This window comes from Pinus tabuliformis, chromosome 2_2 (assembly GCF_031772625.1).
Source record: "Pinus tabuliformis cultivar Carrire ecotype Pingquan chromosome 2_2, CPIR1, whole genome shotgun sequence".
NCBI lineage: Eukaryota > Viridiplantae > Streptophyta > Pinopsida > Pinales > Pinaceae > Pinus > Pinus tabuliformis.
This window is the reverse complement of record NC_142300.1, coordinates 331,233,207-331,254,472: the sequence shown is the minus strand read 5'-3', so window position 1 is coordinate 331,254,472 and position 21,266 is coordinate 331,233,207. Positions and strand designations below refer to the sequence as shown.

The 21,266-nt window shown below is 37.7% G+C and overlaps 2 protein-coding genes across 3 annotated transcripts in view; both read left to right on the top strand.

Annotated features, from left to right (window-relative positions):
- LOC149192623 (exonuclease V, chloroplastic-like) overlaps nucleotides 1-21,266 on the top strand; it is a 210,594-nt gene that overhangs the window by 104,052 nt on the left and 85,276 nt on the right. The gene's annotated exons all lie outside the window — the stretch shown is intronic.
- LOC149192625 (uncharacterized) lies at nucleotides 7,205-8,282 on the top strand. Its single transcript, XM_089406424.1, has 2 exons — nucleotides 7,205-7,342; nucleotides 7,467-8,282. Exons 1-2 carry the CDS (start codon nucleotides 7,215-7,217, stop codon nucleotides 7,972-7,974), a joined length of 636 nt encoding a protein of 211 aa, XP_089262550.1. The 5' UTR covers nucleotides 7,205-7,214; the 3' UTR covers nucleotides 7,975-8,282.

Here is a 21,266-nt window from a genome sequence, read left to right as displayed (position 1 = left end):
GAAGCATCTCGAAGTCTCTACATTCAAGGGAAGCAAGAGGAGGTGTTGTCATTGTCATAAAGGAATCAAGGTGATCTCCCTCTCTTTGAAGGATCACTTTTGAAGGAAGACATCTTCATCAAGAAGACATCTTCTATTATCAACATCATCATCAAAATCAAGAAGGCATCAAGTTGAAGATATTGTCATGAAGGAGCATCTTCATTTTGCAAGTAAGTACCTTTATATTTATGACTGAATTTGCTATCAAAATGATTTTATTTTGCAAGGAAAGCAATAAATTGGTTGGGTCATCAAACTTTTTTGCATGGAAGAAGAGGACATATTTGATCCTCATAGAAAACGAAGTCATTGATCATGTTAAGGGTTCAATCACTAAACCTCCAAAGGAAGAAGCTTAAGTTCTAGCGAAGTACATGAAAGGGGAAGTAAGGGCTTAAGGGATCGTTATAGAGTCCATCAAAGATCTCCTCATACCATATGTATCAAAGTTGGAGACATCAAAAGAAATATACGAGAAGCTAGTAGAATTGTTCTACGTAAGTATTGCTGGAGAAGTGATATCATTAAGGCAATAATTCTACAAGATGAAGATATCAAAGGAAGATGGAATAGCCTCATACTTTATGAGGGTATCAGAAATAAGAGACCAACTAGAAGAGTTGGGAGAAATAATGTCCGATAAAGAAATGACCACCATAGTGCTCAATGCACTACCTGAGAAATGGGCAACTTTACATCTAGCATGTATGGAAAGAAGGAAGCTAGCCCATTCAATGGACTTTGGTCATTATGTAAGATTGAAGAAACCAGGTTGAAAGCAAAAAGTGACGTGGGATCAAGCGAACAAGTTCAAGAATTCACTGCCATGGCTAAGAGTAAAGGAAAGTTTGGGAAGTTTGGTCCTCAGAAAAGGAAGAAGAATATGGCAAAGATCCAATGCTATGGCTATCAAAAATATGGGCACTACAAGATAGATTGTCCAAAGTTCAAGAAGGACAACAAGAGAAAAGAAAGAAATGAGGCTCATATCACTGAAGAAGTGGAAAAACTTGATGAGAAGAAATCTAAAGGGATAGATCTTCACTATTAGGGTTTCTCCAATACATAGCAAGAAGTAAAAGGTGAAAAGACCTCCACCATGGCAGTTAAGATGAGAAGCATTATGACGAGATGCATCTTAGTAGAAGATGGCATCATATTAGAAGCATACGATAAAAGCTGGAGCTCGATACGTCCTCATAAAAGCTTGAAAGATAACTGAAGTAGAAGTCTACATGGTTGTAGCAGTCATCATAGAAGGAAGTATCTCTTGGTAACCTCATTGAAAGCATACTTATGCTTATGGTTAGAAGAAAGTCATCTAGTGTAGAGCTCATCATACATCATTAGGAAGAAGCATTTGCAGGATGAGGATAATCAAGATCCTCTGTTCGAATCTTCATTTGAAGATTCACCTCTTCGAAGGAGCAAGTGCCTCGCTGAGAATTCCATCTTGTATGGGATTCATTGTTTGGAAGAATGATGGTGTGATGACAAAGAAATGCAACATGTAAAAATGGTTGAAGTACTCTCAATCAAGGAAAGGAAGTTTCTAAAGGAAGCTTAGATGACCAAAAGAAGGAAAGAGGTATGTATGCATGTATTTAATTGAGTCATGTCATCATATGGTAGCATGGGTAAATGTTCTATCTCATAAGCATGATCAAAGAAAAGGGATCTCTTCCTTTGGAAAGATGCATGAGGGCATGGTTCACATATTGACTAGATGAATCCAACATAATATGTCCTCATATGGAATATGAGGTGGTTGACAAAGATGAAGGAACTATGGATGAATGTTCTTGGGGAACAACATGTGAAGAAAGAAAGAAGAGATCGTGAAAGATGCAACTATGAGCATGTAGAAAAGGAAATCAACATCCGATGACTAGGAGAATTGACCATGACATCTCCATGGAAAAGGTATGAAGACTTTGATAAAGTCTGGAAAGAATGGAGACCCTTGACATTGAATATCTTGGAGTTGTGTCAGTATGTATGCAGGATGTTGATGTTGCTACAAGCAGATGTCATGATGAATGACCATCACAAAAGGTAACTTTGATTTGATGTTCATTTTTGATTTTTGAACAACATCTGGATGGTTTGATACAAAGCTACAAAAAGGGAGTTGTAGATGTCACCTACAACTAGCACTCATGTGGTTGGATGAAAGATCCTAAAGGAAACATGACTTGGAAGAGGTAGCTGTATGAAGAAGAGCCAGATGTGGATTAGAAGACCACTTTCCGATGAAGAAAAGTATGACATGACTGACATAGTTCATGAAGGAAAGTGATGGATGGTCGATGCCCTATGAAGAAGTCCCAAAAGATGAAGGCTCCATAATTGTAAAGATGAAATTCATGACATCGAAAGGAGGAGCTCTTCAAGTAGCTGAAGGTACCATGATCTCCACCGAAGAACAAGTGAGCTGCTGAAAACAAGTCCCTAGTTAAGAGGGAGCTTAGACAAGACCCTGGTTAAGAGGGAGCTTGGGTACATTTCTTTTATAGGAATGGGTTGGTTATCCCTGGTTAAGAGAGAGTGATAGATATGGTTCTCTACTTCATGTGTCATGCACTAGACCAGGACTAACAACCGTAAGTCTTAGTGAAGGCCATGAGGAGAGATAGACACATCGTTCTTGTGTTCACTTTGGAAGAAAGAATGGAGGATTGGATAAACATTTGGCATCCGGTACTCTTTGAGGATGAGGTAGGGCATCTAAGATAAGAGTAGTCGTAGAGAACTGATATTCTTTAAAGACTGGTAATCCAAGATAAAAATAGTATTGGGAGGATATACCCTCTGAACACCCAGGTGGGGTATGTGCCTTGAGAGACGATGATGATGGTGTCTATCAATCATTGGTCTCGCCAGCATTGTGCTTTGATCTTGTGGAGAGATAGAGTTGTTAGTCAAGGCCTTGCTATGTGACAATGTTGGTCGATAAGATGCTAAACAGATAGGTTACCAATTTGACTCTTCTTATGAGAATTCTTCAGATTGAGAATGTCCAAGTACCTTGTATGGATTATGAATACCTCCTTAGTTAAGAGGGAGTGTTGAAATATGTAACTAGGTTCAGTCTTCATAATGACATATGTAATCATGATTTTATGTGTTTAATGAAAAGGGAAAAATAAATTTATTATTGTTATTCTTGAGGCATTGATTTCATGTTGAAGGGAAATTTATTTTTAGGTCAAGCACCCATTAAGTGCTTCTAGGTTTATCATAAAGTCAATTGAGTCATTGTCATGTGTTAAGGACCCATTTGGGCATGTTACATATTGTAAAGAAAATTTAGTAGAGTCAAAAGACCCTCCAAGACCTCGTCATGGAACAAATATCAAGTCGGCCTACATGAATGGACAAGTCGACCTAGACAAAGCAATTCGTACCCCTCAAAAGCCTATATATAAGGAACTCGACCTGATTTGGACAAACTCTCAAGCAAGTTTGATCTCCTCAAGATAGAAGCTGGAAAAGGATGATGAAGAAAAAGAAGAAGAAGATCAAAGTTTTGGGCCTCTCTCTCTCTCTCTTGTTAGGGTTTCTAACTAAAGTTGCATTGAGGCTATGAAGCTGCATCAAAGTTGTGAAGCTTCATCAAAGTTGCAAGGTTGAAGCTGCTTCTAGGTAGAAGCTGTGAAGTTGCAAGGTCGAAGCTGTGAAGTTTCTTCTAGGTCGAAGCTGTGACGCTGCAAGGTCGAAGTTGTAAATGCTGCATCAAGGTCGAAGCTGTGAATCCACTGGGTTGAAGTTGCAAAATTTGTTGCTGGGGGTTGAAGTTGCTAAAGAAGTTGTTGGAAGGTCAAAGTTTGTTGTTGTAAGCTATGCAAATCAAGAAGGAAGGTTGACTTGGTCTTGGAGGAGTCTTGGTCAAGGGTCATGGGTCTTGGAATTCGTCAATTTAAGTTCTATAAGAAGAGAAGAGTTCTTGCGGGTTTTTTCTTCAGAGGAGAGGTTTTGGCCCTGGCTGATAGCCTATATCTTGTGTCCTCTTGTCTCATTGTTCTTTATTGTTTGGTAGCTGTTTGATGATAATAACACAATAATAATCAAGTTGAAGAAGAAACTAATCAAAATAAGTAAAAAGTTATCACAAGTAGTTATCAAAATAAGAGAAATCACCTAATCTAGCTACACCTAGATTTCTCAACAGATCTCACCCTTCTTGTACTTGGATTTCACATTGGCATTGGCATTCTCAGGAGGTTCAACTACTTGGCCTTGCACATACTCAATCACATCATTCTCTTCAAGTGTAAGATCCAATCTAGCCCTCCATGCTGCAAAGTTGGAGGCATCATTCAATTTCTCTTCAATCTTGAAGTAGGAGGTAGTCATCTTTTCCAAGAGAGTTGATCATCAATCAGCAAGAAGAGTGTCTCAAAGGGGTGTTCTCTGGTCTCCAAAGGCTAATCTTTACCTCAACTCTCATACCATGTTAATTTTTCACAATGTTCTATGTTGTTATAATCACTTAAAAAAATACTTTCATGCAATTTTAATTCACCCCAACAACAGCTAAGCAATTATAGATAGAACAACAAATAATAATGCACAATAGAAGATAGCCAAGCACAATGAGACACAAAGATTTTTTGGTCAAAGACTAGGGCCAAACCCCACAAGGGGGAAAACCCATAATCAATTCTTCTCAGTGTTGTTAAAATCGCGATAAAATCGCGATTTTATCGTAAAAGCGCGATTTTTTCATTTAGCCGATTCAAATCGCGATTTTTATACATAAAAATCGCTACTTTTTTTATAACGATTTTTATCGAAAAAATCGCGATTTTTTATGTTAAAATCGCCAGAGGCGCGGGCAGCGGGCGTTTTATATAGAAAATCGATTTTTCTTTTATTTCATTCAGCAGTCCGCGCGGAGGAGGAGGAGAAGAAGTGAGGGAGAGGGTTGCCGTCGGATTTGGGAGCGAATCCAAGCGATTTTAGGAGGAATCCAAGCCAAGATCACCAATTTGTCCATAAACCAGGTATGTAGATTAATTTTTTTTTGTTTTGGTTCTATAAAAACTTTGTTTTTCATTGTTTTTAAAGAATTTTTGGAAATTTTTCATTGATTTGGGATGGGTTATTTGTTATGACTATGAGAACCAATTTTTTATTTTTATTTTCTCATTTTCTTTAAACATTGTTTATTTTTTTTGATTTTTCATTGTTTTTTGGCATTTGGTTGGGTAACTTGGGTTTAGAAATTGGGATTTTGGAAATAATTAGCTTGTAATTTTGCAAATGCTAAATTGTAATTTGTATTTACTATTATCATTTATGTAATCCTAAATTCCTATTTCCTAATCCTTATTTTTCCATAGGTTTGCAAATTCAAAATTCAAAAACAAACATGCCAAGGAAATTGGATCCTTTCTGGGAATATGGTGACCCTAAAACTCCGAATGATAGACAAAACTTGTATTGCAAGTTGTGTGGAAAGGAAATATTCGGGGGGGTGTACAGGTTGAAGTTCCACCTTGCACAAATCCCTGGACGTGATGTGGGGCCCTGTCTAAAGACAAATGCTGAAATTATCCAAAAAGCCATGAGAGCATTGGGAGAATTAGAGCACACTAGAGACGCCAAAGAAGAACTCAAAAGGCAACTAAAAAGGTCAGCTGAAGGAAGTGGGCCAAGTGGCACAGGTTCTACTGCAGCGTCAGTCAATCCGGTAGCTGCATCATCATATTTTGTTCCTCGAACCACACCTGGTTCACAACCAACTATTGGTTCAATGCTAAAAAGAACTGAAAAAGAAAAAGCTGACAAGTTGATGACAAAATTTCTCCTCTGGAGTGATATTCCTTTCAGCATTATAAGGAATAATCCATTTTTCCAACCTACTGTTGATGCTATTGCCAGTGTTGGCCCGGGGTACAAACTCCCTTCTCTTCATGATTTCAGAGGCCGGCTTCTTCAAGATGAAAAGCGTGACTGCACCCAAAGATTGGAGGATTTTAGGGCATCATGGGCACAAACAGGATGCACTGTTATGTCAGATGGTTGGACTGACCAAAAGGGGAGAACCCTTATAAACTTCTTGGTTAGTTGTCCCTTGGGGACTATGTTTATCAAATCTGTTGATGCAACTCATCAAATCAAAGATGCAAGAACTTTATGTGATTTGCTGGATGTGTTTATTTTGGAGGTGGGTGCAGAAAATGTTGTCCAAGTCATAACGGACAATGCTGCAAATTATGTTGCTGCTGGTAGAATGCTTATGGACAGGCATCCTGCTTTATTTTGGACACCTTGTGCTGCCCATTGTATTGATTTGATGTTAGAGGACATTGGGAAAATTCCCTTTGTCAAAGAGGTTGTTGACTCATCAAAAAGCATCACAAAATTTATTTACAATCACACATCTGTGCTTAGCTTGATGAGAAAATGCACCAACAACAAAGAGTTGGTGCGCCCCGCCATTACACGGTTTGCGACGAGTTTCATATCTCTTCAATCCCTCTTGAATTCTATGTGGGATTTGAAGAGAATGTTTCTTTCAGAGGAGTGGCGTGCTTCGTCAATGAGCCGCAAACCAGAAGGAGAGGCCGTCTGCAGAGTAGTTTCATACCAGGAGGACTTCTGGGCGGGAGTGCAGGAGGTGTGCGCTGTTACAGAACCTTTGGTAAAGGTTCTTCGGTTGGTTGATGGTGAGAAGCCCGCAATGGGCTATTTGTATGAAGCCATGGATAGGGCCAAAGAAGCCATTCGGTCCTACTATGATGACAAGGGAGATGATGGGTTCCAGAGACAACTCCTTCTATGGAACGTCATTGATGAGCGATGGAACAACACACTCCATCGTCCCATTCATGCTGCTGGGCTTTTCCTGAACCCTGCATTTTCTTATGCATGTGGGTTTAATTTTGATGTTGAGGTCATGGAAGGATTATTAACCTGTGTCCAGAAGATGGTGAGATCTTCAGAAGAACGTATGGAGATCTCTAGACAAATTGAGCAATATAAGTTGTCAGGTGGCTTATTTGGCTTTGAGATGGCTGTCATTGATAGGACGGTTAAAATGCCAGGTATTTTTTAGTTTGTAGTATGTACTTTGTTTCAAATTTCATTGTTTCTTCAAATTCCATTTTTTTCTTATGTTTATTTAAAATTTTATTTGTAATTTTGTTGTAGACGCATGGTGGAAGATGTATGGTGGCAGAGTACCCCTTTTGCAAAATCTTGCCATACGCATCCTCAGCCAAACATGCAGCTCCTCGGGATGTGAGCGCAATTGGAGTGTATTTGAAAAAATACACAACAAGAAGCGCAATAGGTTAACACTTAAACATTTAAAATATTGCAAATTTCCAAATAAATTTTTGAATTCATTAAAGTTTTAAACAATATTTTTTTTATAATATTAATTATTAATTTATTATTTCATGAACTTTGTACAGGTTGGAGTCCCATAGACTTAATGACATGGTCTATGTCTACTACAATCTTCGATTGTGGGTGAAACAACTAGAGAAGACACCTGATACGGAAGCCATCTCATTGGATGGGATTGACACCACTGCTGAATGGAGGGTTGAGACCGAGAGGCCTCTCATGGATCCCACTGAGGATTGGTTAGTGCAGGATGAGGGGGAGGAGGAGGGGGAGGAGGAGGAGGAGGAGGAGGAGGAGCAGGAGCAGGAGCAGGAGCAGGAGGAGGAGGAGTTGGAGGAGCAGGAGGAGGAGGTGACACCGCCTACCAGGGCTACCCGGGCTACCACTACCACCAGTAGAGGACGTGGTCTCCGTCCACCTCAGCCTCCTGTAGCTGCTACTACTAGTTCTTCAGCTTCTAGAGCACGTCAGACTCCACTGCCATTTCCACCACCACAGGCACCAGCTTCTACATCTAGAGGGAAAGAGAAAGTTGTGCCATTTTCTCGCAAGAGGGGCAGAGGAAATCAATAGGATTAGACTTTCATTTTATTGTATATGACATTATGACATGATGAGATACATTATCATATTTTTTGTTGATATTTTGAGGCTGAGTTGGACTTGGGACTCAGGACTTACTATTCAGGACATGATTCAATGTTATGTGTGATTTTAGCGCTAGAAATGATATTAAACATCTTATATATTAGTTTTTTTATCATATTTATGTGTCAATGTATTTATTTTATGTTGTAGATGGTTTAGATATTAAAAAAATTGAAAAAAATTGAAAAAAAATGAATATTTTTGTGCCAAACGATTTTTTCCCGCTTTTTTCCGATTTTTTCCCGATTTTAACGATTTTTTCCGCTTTTTTCCCGGCGCCGATTAAATCCCGATCGCGATTTCTTCTTCTTAGTCAATCAATGTCCAACACGAGATACATACTCCAATAGTACATCCATAAAGCAATCAAAGTCAAAGGTTTGACTATCAAAGTCAAAGGTTTGACTATCTAAGTCAACGAAGTCAAAACCAATCCAATGAGAGAGAGAAAAGTCAACTTTGGTCAAAGATAACATCCTGCAATAGAGGGCGAAATTTCGACCTGTGGAAGTTTGGTCAACCTCCTGCAACTCTCGGTCAAATACCTTAGTCAAACTTGCAGTCAAATCTCAGTCAACCCTGTGGTCAACGCCTAGAAAATAGTGCCAAAGATTCAGTCAACATAGAGAATATTCGACCTTCCTTCCTCAACCAAAATTCAGCCAAACCAACAATAGAAATTCACAATCAAAGGAGAGAGAAAATCACAGGGTTGACCTGTGGCCAAACCCTAGTCAATGGACCAGAAACAAAGATGATATTGCGGTTAACCATAGTCAAAGATGCCACAGAATATTCGGCCTCCAAAACTGTTCAGTCAAACAATAGAATAATAACCCAAGTCAAAGAAATTCAATGCTGGTCAACGTAGTCCAAAATAGAAAGTCAATGCTGGTTAGAACATAATTCTCCCTCTTCGTTCGCACATGTGAAGTCTTGCTGTGATTTTCAGATCATATCGAACTTGTTGAGTGATGATGTGATGTTCTCTGTGGCAGATGTCTCAGATAATTGTGAGTTATCTATAGTAGATGTTCTAAGATAACAAATGTTTTGAGATAAAAGCAAGTTTATTGTGACTAAGAATTTGGAGGGCTTGACTTGGCATCTTGGAGGTTGAATTCTTGGGTATTGGATTTCTCACTTTGATCTGATTCAATAAGAAGAGAAGTTGGTTGGGTTTCCCCCCTTGTGGGGTTTTGCCTTGGCTTGGAGCCTATATCTTTGTGTTCTTTGTCTCTTGTGATCTTCATGTTTTATGTTTTGATAAATGTTTGATGAAGAACATAATAAGGAATAAGAAGCCAACAAAATATTCACAAGCAATTATCAAATAAAGAGAAATCAATCCTAATTGCCAGCTCTTTGGTTTCTCAACATGGTATCAGAGCTAAGGTTAATGGATGGCAGTTTGAAGATCACATTTTGTTGGCATTTTTGAAGAAGACTCATCTTCGTTGTAGCAATTATCATGTCTAAGATTCGAGGTCTGAAACTTATATTATCTATTAGCTCGCATTTTTGCTCTGGCTCACATTCTAATTTTTGAGTAGCTCGTATATTCCTGAGGCTCACATCCTTTCCGAGTAGCTTGTGTGCTTTCTACAGTGGCTTGTATATTCCTTGAGGCTCGCATCCTTTCTACAGTGGCTTGCATTACTCTTATCTGTAGCTCGCGTCTAAGTACAGTGGCTCGCATTTCTGTTTGTTGGAAATGTAACTAGTTTCGGTCTTCCTAATTGTTATTGTACTCATTTCAATATGTATATCTTATGTAACAAACAAAAGAAGAAAGATAAATTATTACTTTAAAGCATGGGTTTCATGCTTCTTATTGATGGTCTTCTAGGTAAAAGCATGTTTTTCATGCTCCTAGGGTTCGTTAAGACATATGATCTATTGTCATGAATCAAGAGAGTCAACATTGTGATTATAAGACCCTTTCGAGCAAGATGTACCTTGTAAAAGAATTTATTTTGAGTCTAGAAAGTCCTGGAAACCTCCAAAGTACAAGTTGGCCTTGGTAGCTACAAGTTAGCCTAAAGAGGGAATTCGACCCTTTGGAAAGGCTATAAATACAAGCAACTTCAACCTCATTTGACACACTCACACACATAAGTTCGATCTCTCAAGAAGAAGTTCGATTTGAAGCTGGGAAGCAAGAAGAAAGGAAGAGCGAAGGTCTAGAAGGCAAGGAGAATCCAAGAAGAAGAAAGAAAATTGTTTTTGAGCTCTATCTCTCTCACACGTGTGAAGATTAAGGTTTCTGCAACTTCAAGGAAGGCCGCAATTGCGGTCTGAATTGCAGGAGATCAAGTTGCAGGATCGAGTTGCTGGAAGAATAGATATTCTGATTTGACCTCATTGACCTTGGAAGACATTGTCTTGCTCAAAGGGGGATCTCTTGAAGAACTGTCTTAGGGTTTTTGCAGCAACATTAGGATCAAAGTTGCAGGGTCGAAGTTGGGGATAGAAGTTGTAGCCGAACGCTCGCTGATGCAGGATTGAGCCTTGTTAATATGATCCTATTGGAAGGGCTTTTTGGAGGGTTGACTTCGTACTTGGTGGAGGACTTGGTCTAGGGTTTGGTTCTTTGTTGTCTCATTTGAAGCATATTCTATAAGAAGAGGAGATTTTCTGGGTTTTCCCTTTGGAGGTGTTTTTCCCTGGCTTGGAGCCTAATTTCTTTGTTCACTGTCTTTATTATTTTGTTCTTGATAATTGTTTGATGAATAAGAACTAATAAAGAAAACACAAGAAGATAAATAAGTTCACAAACAATTATTAAGGTTAAGGAAAATCTGAATATAATAGTTGCCATATTGCATTTTCCAACATGGTATCAGAGCTAAGGTGAACAAGGGAAGTGTTAAAAATCTGAAAGCTCTATGCAAACACTTAAAAATTCTTTGTAGAAACTTGAAAGTTCTATGCAAAAAACTAAATGTACTTTGCAGAAAGGTGAATGTACTTTGCAGAAAACTGAATGTACTGTGTTGTTACAATTACTTAGAATGCAAATTTATTCTTCAAAACTTTTCAGATCAACAATTGTAGATAGAACATAAACTTAAGGATCATATGAAGACAACCAAGCATAAATATGAGGTACTGAGATTTACGTCCAATGACCAAAGCAAAACCTCTCAAGGGGGAAAACACAAATGATTCTTCTTCTATTAGCTTTTTTCAATTGTTTAGTAGGGTACAAAGAGAGAGAGAGTATGATAAAGTCACCAATGTCTGATCAACTTGCAGCTAAAGTGCTCTTGCTCTTTGCTTGAAGATCTCCTCCTTCTCTTAATCAGATCTTGTCCTTCACACTTGTTCCAGCTCTTCCCTTGCTCTTGCTCTTCACTTGCTCTCATACTTCTCTTACACACACTTAACACTTGATCTCCTTCTTCACAATGAACATGCTACTCGCAACTCTCTCTTGCCTTGCTTAAATGGATGAGAATGGAGAGGAGTTACAAAATGAATTCATGCCTTGAGCCAACAATAGGAGAATCGAATTCCATGAGGGAGAAGTTACTTGAGGAGAAGTGTAACTCATCCCAAGAATAGAGAGATAGGTACGCTTGTCTTGACGAGTTACAATTTGAATTAGGGAGAGAGAGATTTACACTTAGACATGAGAGAATATTTAGTGAGAGTTACAAATCGAATTGAGTGAGGGAGTTACAAGTGCATTTAATGAGGAGGAGTTACACTTTTGCCATACATCGAATTAGTGAGGGAGAGTTACATTCTCTTAACTGTGGAGTTACTATTTTATTCCAAGAGAGAGGGTCGATTTTCAAGTAAGAGATTCTCAATTTAATTGACTTATTCCATGAAACTATTGAGAGTTCGCTTTTATTAATCCATTAAAGGTGAATGACTTCAGACTATTTTATAGATAATAGTATAATAATAATAATAATACTAATAAGGATAAAACATTAATTCTTGACTTTTATAATCATGATTGATTTGATTTTAAAGTGGATTCATATGTCGAGATCATCCTTGATCATTTAGACATGATTTTCTATTTTTGGAAATTCACTTCCAAATTGAGATGTGACTTGCTATTTTTAGAAAATCATATTAGAATTGTCAGAAATGAAATTGTAATATAGGCGGTTCAAACAAAACTGAAAGATATGATTTCTTCTACAAGAAATTCATCCCTGAGCTGCCAAATTTTAACAAGGAGGCAACTGGAAGGACACAAAGAAGGGTTTGCTTGTCAAGGTGAATCATTTGTAAAAAGGACACAATGAAAAAGAAGAAGACCTCATCATCTCAAGAAGGTTCAAGCTCTCATTTGAATATTCTCTAGTGCATCATCTTGAAGAAGAAGAAGAAGCATCGAGAAGCTTTTGCGAAAGGTATCCTAGAAGACATTCTTTTGGGACATCATTGAAGTCTCTTTGAAGATCTTGAAAGCATTAAGATAGTTGGAGACATCATCAAAGAAGAGAAGACTCTTGGTTGACAAGTAACTAGATATGATTTCTTCTACGAGAAATTCATCCCTGAGCTGCCAAATTTTAACAAGGAGGCAATTGGAAGGACACAAAGAAGGGTTTGCTTGTCAAGGTGAATCATTTGCAAAAAGGACACAATGAAAGAAGAAGATGACCTCATCATCTCAAGAAGGTTCAAGCTCTCACTTGAATATTCTCTAGTGCATCATCTTGAAGAAGAAGAAGCATCGAGAAGCTTTTGCTAAAGGTATCGTAGAAGACATTCTTCTGAGACATCATTGAAGTCTCTTTGAAGATCTTGAAAGCATTAAGATAGTTGGAGACATCATCAAAGAAGAGAAGACTCTTGGTTGACAAGTAACTATTATTTTGTTACTCTATGTCTGAATCTATAGGTCATATGGGTCCTTTCTGCAAGGAAAGCAATAAGCTCGTTGGCTAGCATGGAAGAAAATGATTGACGTGGCACTTACAGAACATGAAGTAATGGAATAAGTTGTTGGGGAAGTTGCTGGACCTAACAAAGAAAAGACTCAACAATTGGCAAAGTACAAGAAGGGAGAAGTAAGGCCACAAAGGATTATTGCCGAATCTATCAAGGTTCATCTTGTTTCCTTTGTTGCTGATTTGATGACTTCTAAGGATATGTATGATAAGCTAGTAAAGTTGTACTCTATAAGTACATCAGGTCAAAAGATTTCCTTGAGAAACCAACTATATAGAATAAGGAAATCAAAGGATGAAGACATGGCCTCCTATCTGATGAAGATTTCGCAAATAAGAGATCAATTGCATGGGCTTGGGGAGACAATTTATGACTTGAAAATAACCATCCGTGTACTAAATGCTTTGCCACCAAAATGGACCAGTTTTGCAACTAGCATCTACTCTAAGAAAGATACAACTCCTTTTAATGAGTTGTGGGCTCAATGCATCTTGGAAGAGACCGAGATCAAGGCAAAGGATGACACTGAATGACATGAACAATCTCAAGCCTTCATTGCTTGAACTAAGAAGCTGAAGAAGGGAAAGTTTGGAGAGTCCAAGAAGAAGCAAGATATGTCCAAGGTTCAATCCTTTGGATGCAATGAATATGGACACTTTAAAAGGGATTGTCCAATCAAGTCAAACAACAAAAGAAAGGAAAGAAATGAAACTCACATAGCTGAAGAAAAGGGAGAACCTGAGAAGATGCCGAAGAGAGAAGATATTAAAGATCTTTACTATTGAAAAAGGCATCCTCTTTGCCAAGTTATTTATGAAGTTTGTGTTTCCTTCATTTAGAATAACATGCATTGTTATTTACTCTAGAAGAGTCTTGTTTTTGAAAATGCATGGCACCATAAATAGAAGCATGTGACAGTAGTGTCTACTTTAAGTTGCTTGAGTAGGAATCATGTAGTCTTTCAAGAGTGAGAAGTTTGGGAACATTTTGCATATTGTTCATCCAAGCATTATCTAACATCATGTTAGAGGTAGTCATTTTGCTAAGTTAGATCATCAAGATCCAACAAGAACCATCATTTTGGAAGGTTCTTGGGAGAAGCATTATGACAAGGTTAGTATATATTCCATATAGTATGGAAACAATACTCCTGAAGGATGAAGGAATGTAGTTGGTTAGGTTGCAATCTTTTATGCAAAGAGAACTATTTCTCTTTAAGTATAAGATGCAGCCTCATTTAAGGTCTAATAACTAGATCATTGTATGAAAGCATAGGAATGCATATTTGAGGTAACTCTTCTCTTGGATAGGATTCATATGTACAAGAATCTTGTAAAAGAATTTGGTCATGAAATATGCCTAGTAAATCTTCCTTATGGTTATATGATGCTTAAAAGGATTTGACTTACTCTAGAATGAATAAAAGATCAAGACTTTCTCCCTAGATTATATAGAATAGTGATCAACATCTAGTATAGTGTCTGAAAGAAAATTATAACTTGGTAATCAAGTTCGATCCTTGGGCACTCTGATGCATGAAGGAAGATTCTTGTGGAGATGGACCATGAGGATGTTGATGTTTTGATGAGAAAGCCATCATGATGAGGTAAGTCTAATATTTTTGTTATTGGTTATCTGGTTAACATATTGTTTTGCTACCTGGAAGGATATTGCAGGAATATATGATGAATGTTGAGGCAAGCTCAACATATGATTTTGGTAATTATGAAGTCAAGATGTTTTCATCTTGGGATTAAAAGGTAGCAGTGCGAGAAGATAACCTGAAGTTCAAGCTCATACAAAGGAGATCACTTTCATGAGGAAGCTATGATTAGCTTGAAGTTTGGTAAGGCTCAATATAATGCCTTCATTGATGATGAAAAGATGAAAGTGATGTACAAGATTGATGACATGAACCCTGTAACAAGATTGAAGGAAGAAGATGGCTCCAAGATACCTAGAAAAGAAGAAAGCTCAACATAATGAGATACGAAGGAAAGAGGGAGCCATGCAGCTATCTCCATAAAGAACAGGTGGTTGATACTCTTATGAAACAAGCTAGAGAGCTTGTGGCTATGACTTCTCAAATTGAAAAGAAGCCCGAGATTTCCTCCAGATTTGAGAGGGAGTAAACGAGTCTCCTTGAAGAGGAGCAAGGATCTATTCCCTAATCAAGAGGGAATGGGGATATCCTCTGTGGTTGAGGGGGAGTGATGATAAAACATCACATGTGCATTTTCTTCTTCATGTGTCAGTCTAAGTGAAGGCCATGGAGAGAGAATGGTGGAGGATTGGATAAGCATCTGTGGTTTCCTTGAGGATAGATCATCCAAGAAAGGAAAGGTACCGACACTCTTTGAGGATAAGACATGTATCCAAGATAAAAGTGGTCGAAGATGACCGATATTCTTTGAGAATTGAGGATTGAAAATCCAAGATAAGAATAGTCCTAAAAGGACATACCTGGTGAACATCTGAATAGGGAATGTGCCTTAGAGGTAGTGCGGTATCTCATGTAAAGCCTCCCAGCATAATGTTCGAAAATCAGAAAGGTAGAAGGATTTTCTTATACTTGATAATTACTTGTGATGTTTGTTGTACCTTCGGAGACAATTTCTGGCTGAAAGGAGATCAATGCCCAAGACATTTATTTTGAACTGTAAAAGGATTAATTGATTGTCCCATCATTTCATAAAACCCTAGAAATTTGATTAAAACCTTTTAACTTTCCATATGTGAACAATGTTTCCAAAGTGGCCTTCTGATGTTGAATGCAAATGAAGAAAGAGAAGAAAGAAGTGATGGTGGAAAGTTTTAGATAATAGGCTGCCTTGCACAAAATATTTTATCTTCAACTTTAGAAGAAATATGATTAGCATGTAATGAAATTTAGAAAAGAGGAGCACATCATTAAGGGTTTTTAACTTTAATTTATAGAAACTCAAACTCACAACACTGTAAAATCAAAGCCCAACAACTTCATTACTCTTTTCTAAGAAGAAAAATTAACATAAGATGAAACAGGAAAGACTTATCATACCCAACAAATTTTGGAATCACTGTGAAAACTTTATTCATCAACACATGAAAAGTGAAAGTACAATATTGTGTTTGCTTCTGAGGTCCAAAATTCCTTTACAATATCTTGATTTTCAACTTTTATTCCCCTCCCAGCCTAATTGACTAACTGTCTTTTTGAAATAGTTTCGGGCACTATTTCTTGCTATAAAAGAAAAGGTTTTTGAAAAAAATATCATTTTAATATTATATATATTTTATTATATATATAATATTAAATATAATCTGTTTTTAAAACAAAACTTTGACCCTTAAAAATTTACAATACAAATATTAAAATATTGGGCTTTTAAATTAAGACAAAATATGTGCGGAGCCCCATTAAAAATCACATGGTTTCTAGAAATGATTAAATCGCCTACGGGACCACCTTTAGTGGTTTCCGGAAATGATGAGAGGTGATGCCGCAAAGATTTTGGATCGTCAATTATTTGATGAGTGGTTTTGACTAAGTCACTTCCGAGAACACTCCTCATCTTATCATTCGCATACTTTGACCTCTCGGGATCCCCTTGGATCTACGCTGGAATGCCATGAACCGTGGATTGTGTTTTACACTTGTAAGTAGTATATAAAAACAATTCCTATTCGAATGCATTTGAAGTTTTTAGTCCTTCTGAGGAGTCTTCCCCAACCATCGTCAACGCCTCTTGATGAGAAGTCGAACCCCTTTATCTTTGCATGCTATGATTCATTTTCTTTCTCTGGCCTACTTTACTCCTGCAAGCTCTGCTCAATTATCTCCAACGCCGATTTAGTAATGCTTTTAACACCCAGTTGAATTGCTTGATATTTTACCAGTCCATCAAGCATAAGAGGTCCAATTTCCATGAGCGCCATGAACCTTACATATACGTTATGTTGTTGTGCATCTCCCAAATCCATAATAGCTAAAAAGATTTGTTGTTGACATTCACTCACTTACATTCACTGCATGGATCACTATCTAACACTGCATCTCTTTTACTTTGTGGCAATATGAGAGATTGATGCATTTGAGTGCATTGTGTAGCAAAGTAGCATTACTTAAGGTACCATATGTATTAAAAACCTCATTTTTTTTGATATCCTCCACTAGAATTATTCCAAGAACCTCGCTGCTATTACCTGCACTTGAGAAGGAGGTGCCCCTAATGCCATTATTGTCATTATACAAATCGAATTTCAACATAAATGAGTCATTCCCAGTTTTGCGGGGTGGTTATGGAAAAACTGGCCTTTAAAGAATTAGTGAAGTCTCTTAAAACAATCCCAATTTTTGGAAATTGTCTGCGTGGAAGTCAATTGGGGATATTCTGCAAAAAAACTAGATTGCGTATTTTTGAAATTTTTCTCTGTTTGCTCAGGAAATGCATTTAAAATTCGACACTTGAGGACTCCTGCTAGTTTTTTATCAATATGATAATGCTGGCTCATTATTAATCATGGAAAAATTTGGAATGTCATCAACAAAACCAGAATGAAATACTTTCTAGAAGTTTTGTAGACTCTCTTTTGATTCTGCATCAACCTTCTTTTAAGCTCTAACAATGGTTGCAGCAACACTGTTGTGCTGTTCACTAACCTGTGTTAGCGTAGTTGCATTAACCCGGTGATTTACCCGACGGGTAGTCCGAGCAGCCAACTTACCACTATTTGATTGCTCCACCTAATATGGTGATAATTGAGGACCATAAGCTAAACGTGCCTTGTGATAAGGCATCATTGGAACTAAGAATTCATAATTGATTTTGGGATCCATATTATCGCCATTCCTTGTTTGAGCCTTCTCGTGCTTGACTCTCTCCATTTGGTGTTGATGTAGGCGAGCCCACTTTTGAAATATTTTATCCTCATAGGACCCAATAGCTTGAATAAAATGCTCCACTTGCTTCCAAATTGCCTCTCCTGAATATGTCAAATAACCACCCATTGCCTTGAACTCTTTCTTGTACACAACCATCAACAAGTTAATTGCCCCCTCGCGGATTTCCAATGTAGACATGTGTGGTAGGAAATCATTGCTAACGAAGAAACAAATAAAGATAAAATCATCAACAAGCCATTCAAAGTCTATCTGAAATGGAGGATTTGGTATCCTCAAGTCATAGTCTAAGTATTCTCGCAAAGTCCAAACAGTGAGGAACTGATATGGTTTTTGGGTATAGAACTCTCTATCCCAACAACATATGAATCTGAAAGTATCACCTTTATATTCCACCATCCAGGATCATTGCTTAATCTGAGATGTATGTAATACTGCAGAGCAATAGCTAATGTGGCCATAAATTCATAAATTTTGTCCCTAGTGTAATGACATTCAAATCACATGCTTCATACTTCTCTTTTGGGGCAATTATGTGTCTTTTTACTTCAAACATTTCATGGCTTTATTTAAAAGGGATTTTGTTCTTTCTAGCTGGCAAAAATGAGCTACAACAATGTTCTTGACTTCTTATTAGGTTTCTTTATATCTTCTTCTTTTAGTTCATCAAGCAATTACCAAAGCAATAGCACATAACACAATGGACACTAGATATAGGCTCACAGCTAGGGCAAAACCCTTCTCTAGGGGAAAACCCAATCAGTAATTCTTCCTTCAATAGTTTTCCGGAGATATTCCAAGAATCTAGACCTTGACACAAACTTTTCTCCACACCAAGTCAGCTTTCTTATTCTCTTGCAGATGATCCTACTTCACTTGGTAGCAACAGCAGCAACAACAGTGACAACACTTTCTTCAACCCATCAACTTCGACCTTGCTTTGAAGACTTCGATCTTCACTGAAAGACTTCAATCTTCACATAGAAACTTCGATCTTGACCCAATACAACTTCCTGTGGCAGTAACACCCAACACCAACAACTTCGACCGATACTTTGATCTGGCAGCAACAACATGCGGCAACTGGCTACGACATCAAAAAGAGAACTTTGATCTTCTAAACCAGGGCACGAGAGAGAGAGATAGATGCACCGAAAATTTGATCTTCCACCTTTCTCCTAGATCAAACTCGCACTTCCTTTTCTTCGTTCCTCTATTTCACACTTTTTCCAGCTTCAAGAGATATTGAACTAGCTTGTTGAGTGAGTGCTTCAAATGGAATTCAAACTGCTTCATTTATAGTCCTTTGGTGAGGTCGAATAGCCCTCTTTGAGGCCGACTTGATCATCTTAAGGCCGACTTGGTGTGGAGGCAACATAATTCATATTTGACTCAATACTTAACCTTTTTACATGATTCAAAAGCCCAAGAAGGGTCTCTTTAAAAGTACAATGACTCTATTAACTCAGAATAAATCCTAAAAGTCCTCAATGGGGACTTTGACCTAAAACATGATGACCCAAGCATGAAACCCATGCTTTAATAAGTCATAATAATAATAATAAAAATTATTTTCTTTATTCTTTTGACAAGTACATTACAAGATGACTCAAATACATTTAATGAAAACTGAACCTAGTTACATTTTCCTACACATAATGCTTTCGAATGAAGTTGAGATCGTCTAGTTAGGCCTCAAAGACATTGCTGATTATAATGTTGATGCTTACAGTTGGCTTATCCATCCGACTCTTCTTATGAGAATGCTTCAGTTTGAGAATGATGTTGTACTCGTTGTACAATTATGAATACCTCCCTAGTTAAGAGGGAGTGTTGGAAATGTAACTAGTTTTGGTCTTTGTAATTGTTGTTGTGCTGATTTCAATATTTATATCTTATGTAACAAACAAAAGAAGAAAGGGAAATTATTATTTTAAAGCATGGGTTTCATGCTTCTTATTGATGGTCTTCTAGGTAAAAGCATGTTCTTCATGCTTTTAGGGTTTGTTAAGACATAAGATCTATTGTCATGAGTCAAGAGAGTCAACATAGTGATTATAAGACTCTTCGGGCAAGATGTACCTTGTAAAAGAATTTATTTTGAGTCTAGAAAGTCCTGGAAACCTCTAAAGTACAAGTTGGCCCTGGCAGCTACAAGTCGGCCTAAAGGAGGGAATTCTACCCCTTGGAAAGGCTATAAATATAGGCAACTTTGACCTCATTTGACATACTCACACACATAAGTTCAATCTCTCAAGAATAAGTTCAATTTGAAGCTGGGAAGCAAGAAGAAAGGAAGATTGAAGGTCTAGAAGGCAAGGAGAATCCAAGAAAAAGCAAGAAAGTTGTTTTTGGGCTCTATCTCTCTCACACATGTGAAGAATTAGGGTTTTTGCAACTTTAAGGAATGTCGAAATTGCAGGAGATCAAGTTGCAGGATTGAGTTGCTGGAAGGGCAAATATTATGATTTGACCTCATTGACCTTAGAAGACATTGTCTTGCTCAAAGGAGGGTCTCTTGAAGAACTTTCTTAGGGTTTCTGTAGCGGCATCAAGATCGAAGTTGTAGGGTCGAAGCTGGGGATCAAAGTTGTAGTTGGAAGCTGATTGATGCAGGATTGAGCCTTGTTAATCTGATCTTATTGGAAGGGCTTCTTGGAGGGCTGACTTTGTACTTGGAGGACGACTTGGTCTAGGGTTTGGGTCTTTGTCATCTCATTTGAAGCAGATTCTATAAGAAGAGAAGATATTTTCTGGGTTTTCCCCTTGGAGGGGTTTTGCCTTGGCTTGGAGCCTAATTTTTGTGTCTACTCTCTTTACTATTTTTTTCTTGATAATTGTTTGATGAAGAATAACTAATAAAGAAAACACAAGAAGATAAAGAACTTCACAAGCAATTATAAAGGTTAAGGAAAATCTAAATAAAATAGTTGCGATATTGCGTTTTCCAACACTGTTGAGCGACTCGTATTTCTGTTGAGTGGCTCGCACACCTTACTATGGCTTGTGTTACTTCACTGTGACTTATATTAGTTCTCTTTGGGCTCGTATTTATTTCTTTGTAACTCGTATTACATCTCTATGGTGGCTCACATTTGGTATGCCTAGCGTTTTCTATGGTACGCAATCCAGTTGCACGCTTTCTCTGCTATGGCTCACATTTTATTCACGCGGCTCACATGTCTTAGAGGATCACATATCTATGTGCCACGATGACAGTGACTTGGAGACTTGACAGTGACCCAGTTACCTAATAGTAATGTTTACATATATTTGTATGATAATGAGATAATGACAATGAGACTATGATTTATATATCTGAGAAAATACTCTAGATGACAGTATTGATGATGACAACAATGACTTGGCAGTGGTATTCATATGACTAATATATATATGAAAACACATTTGTGAC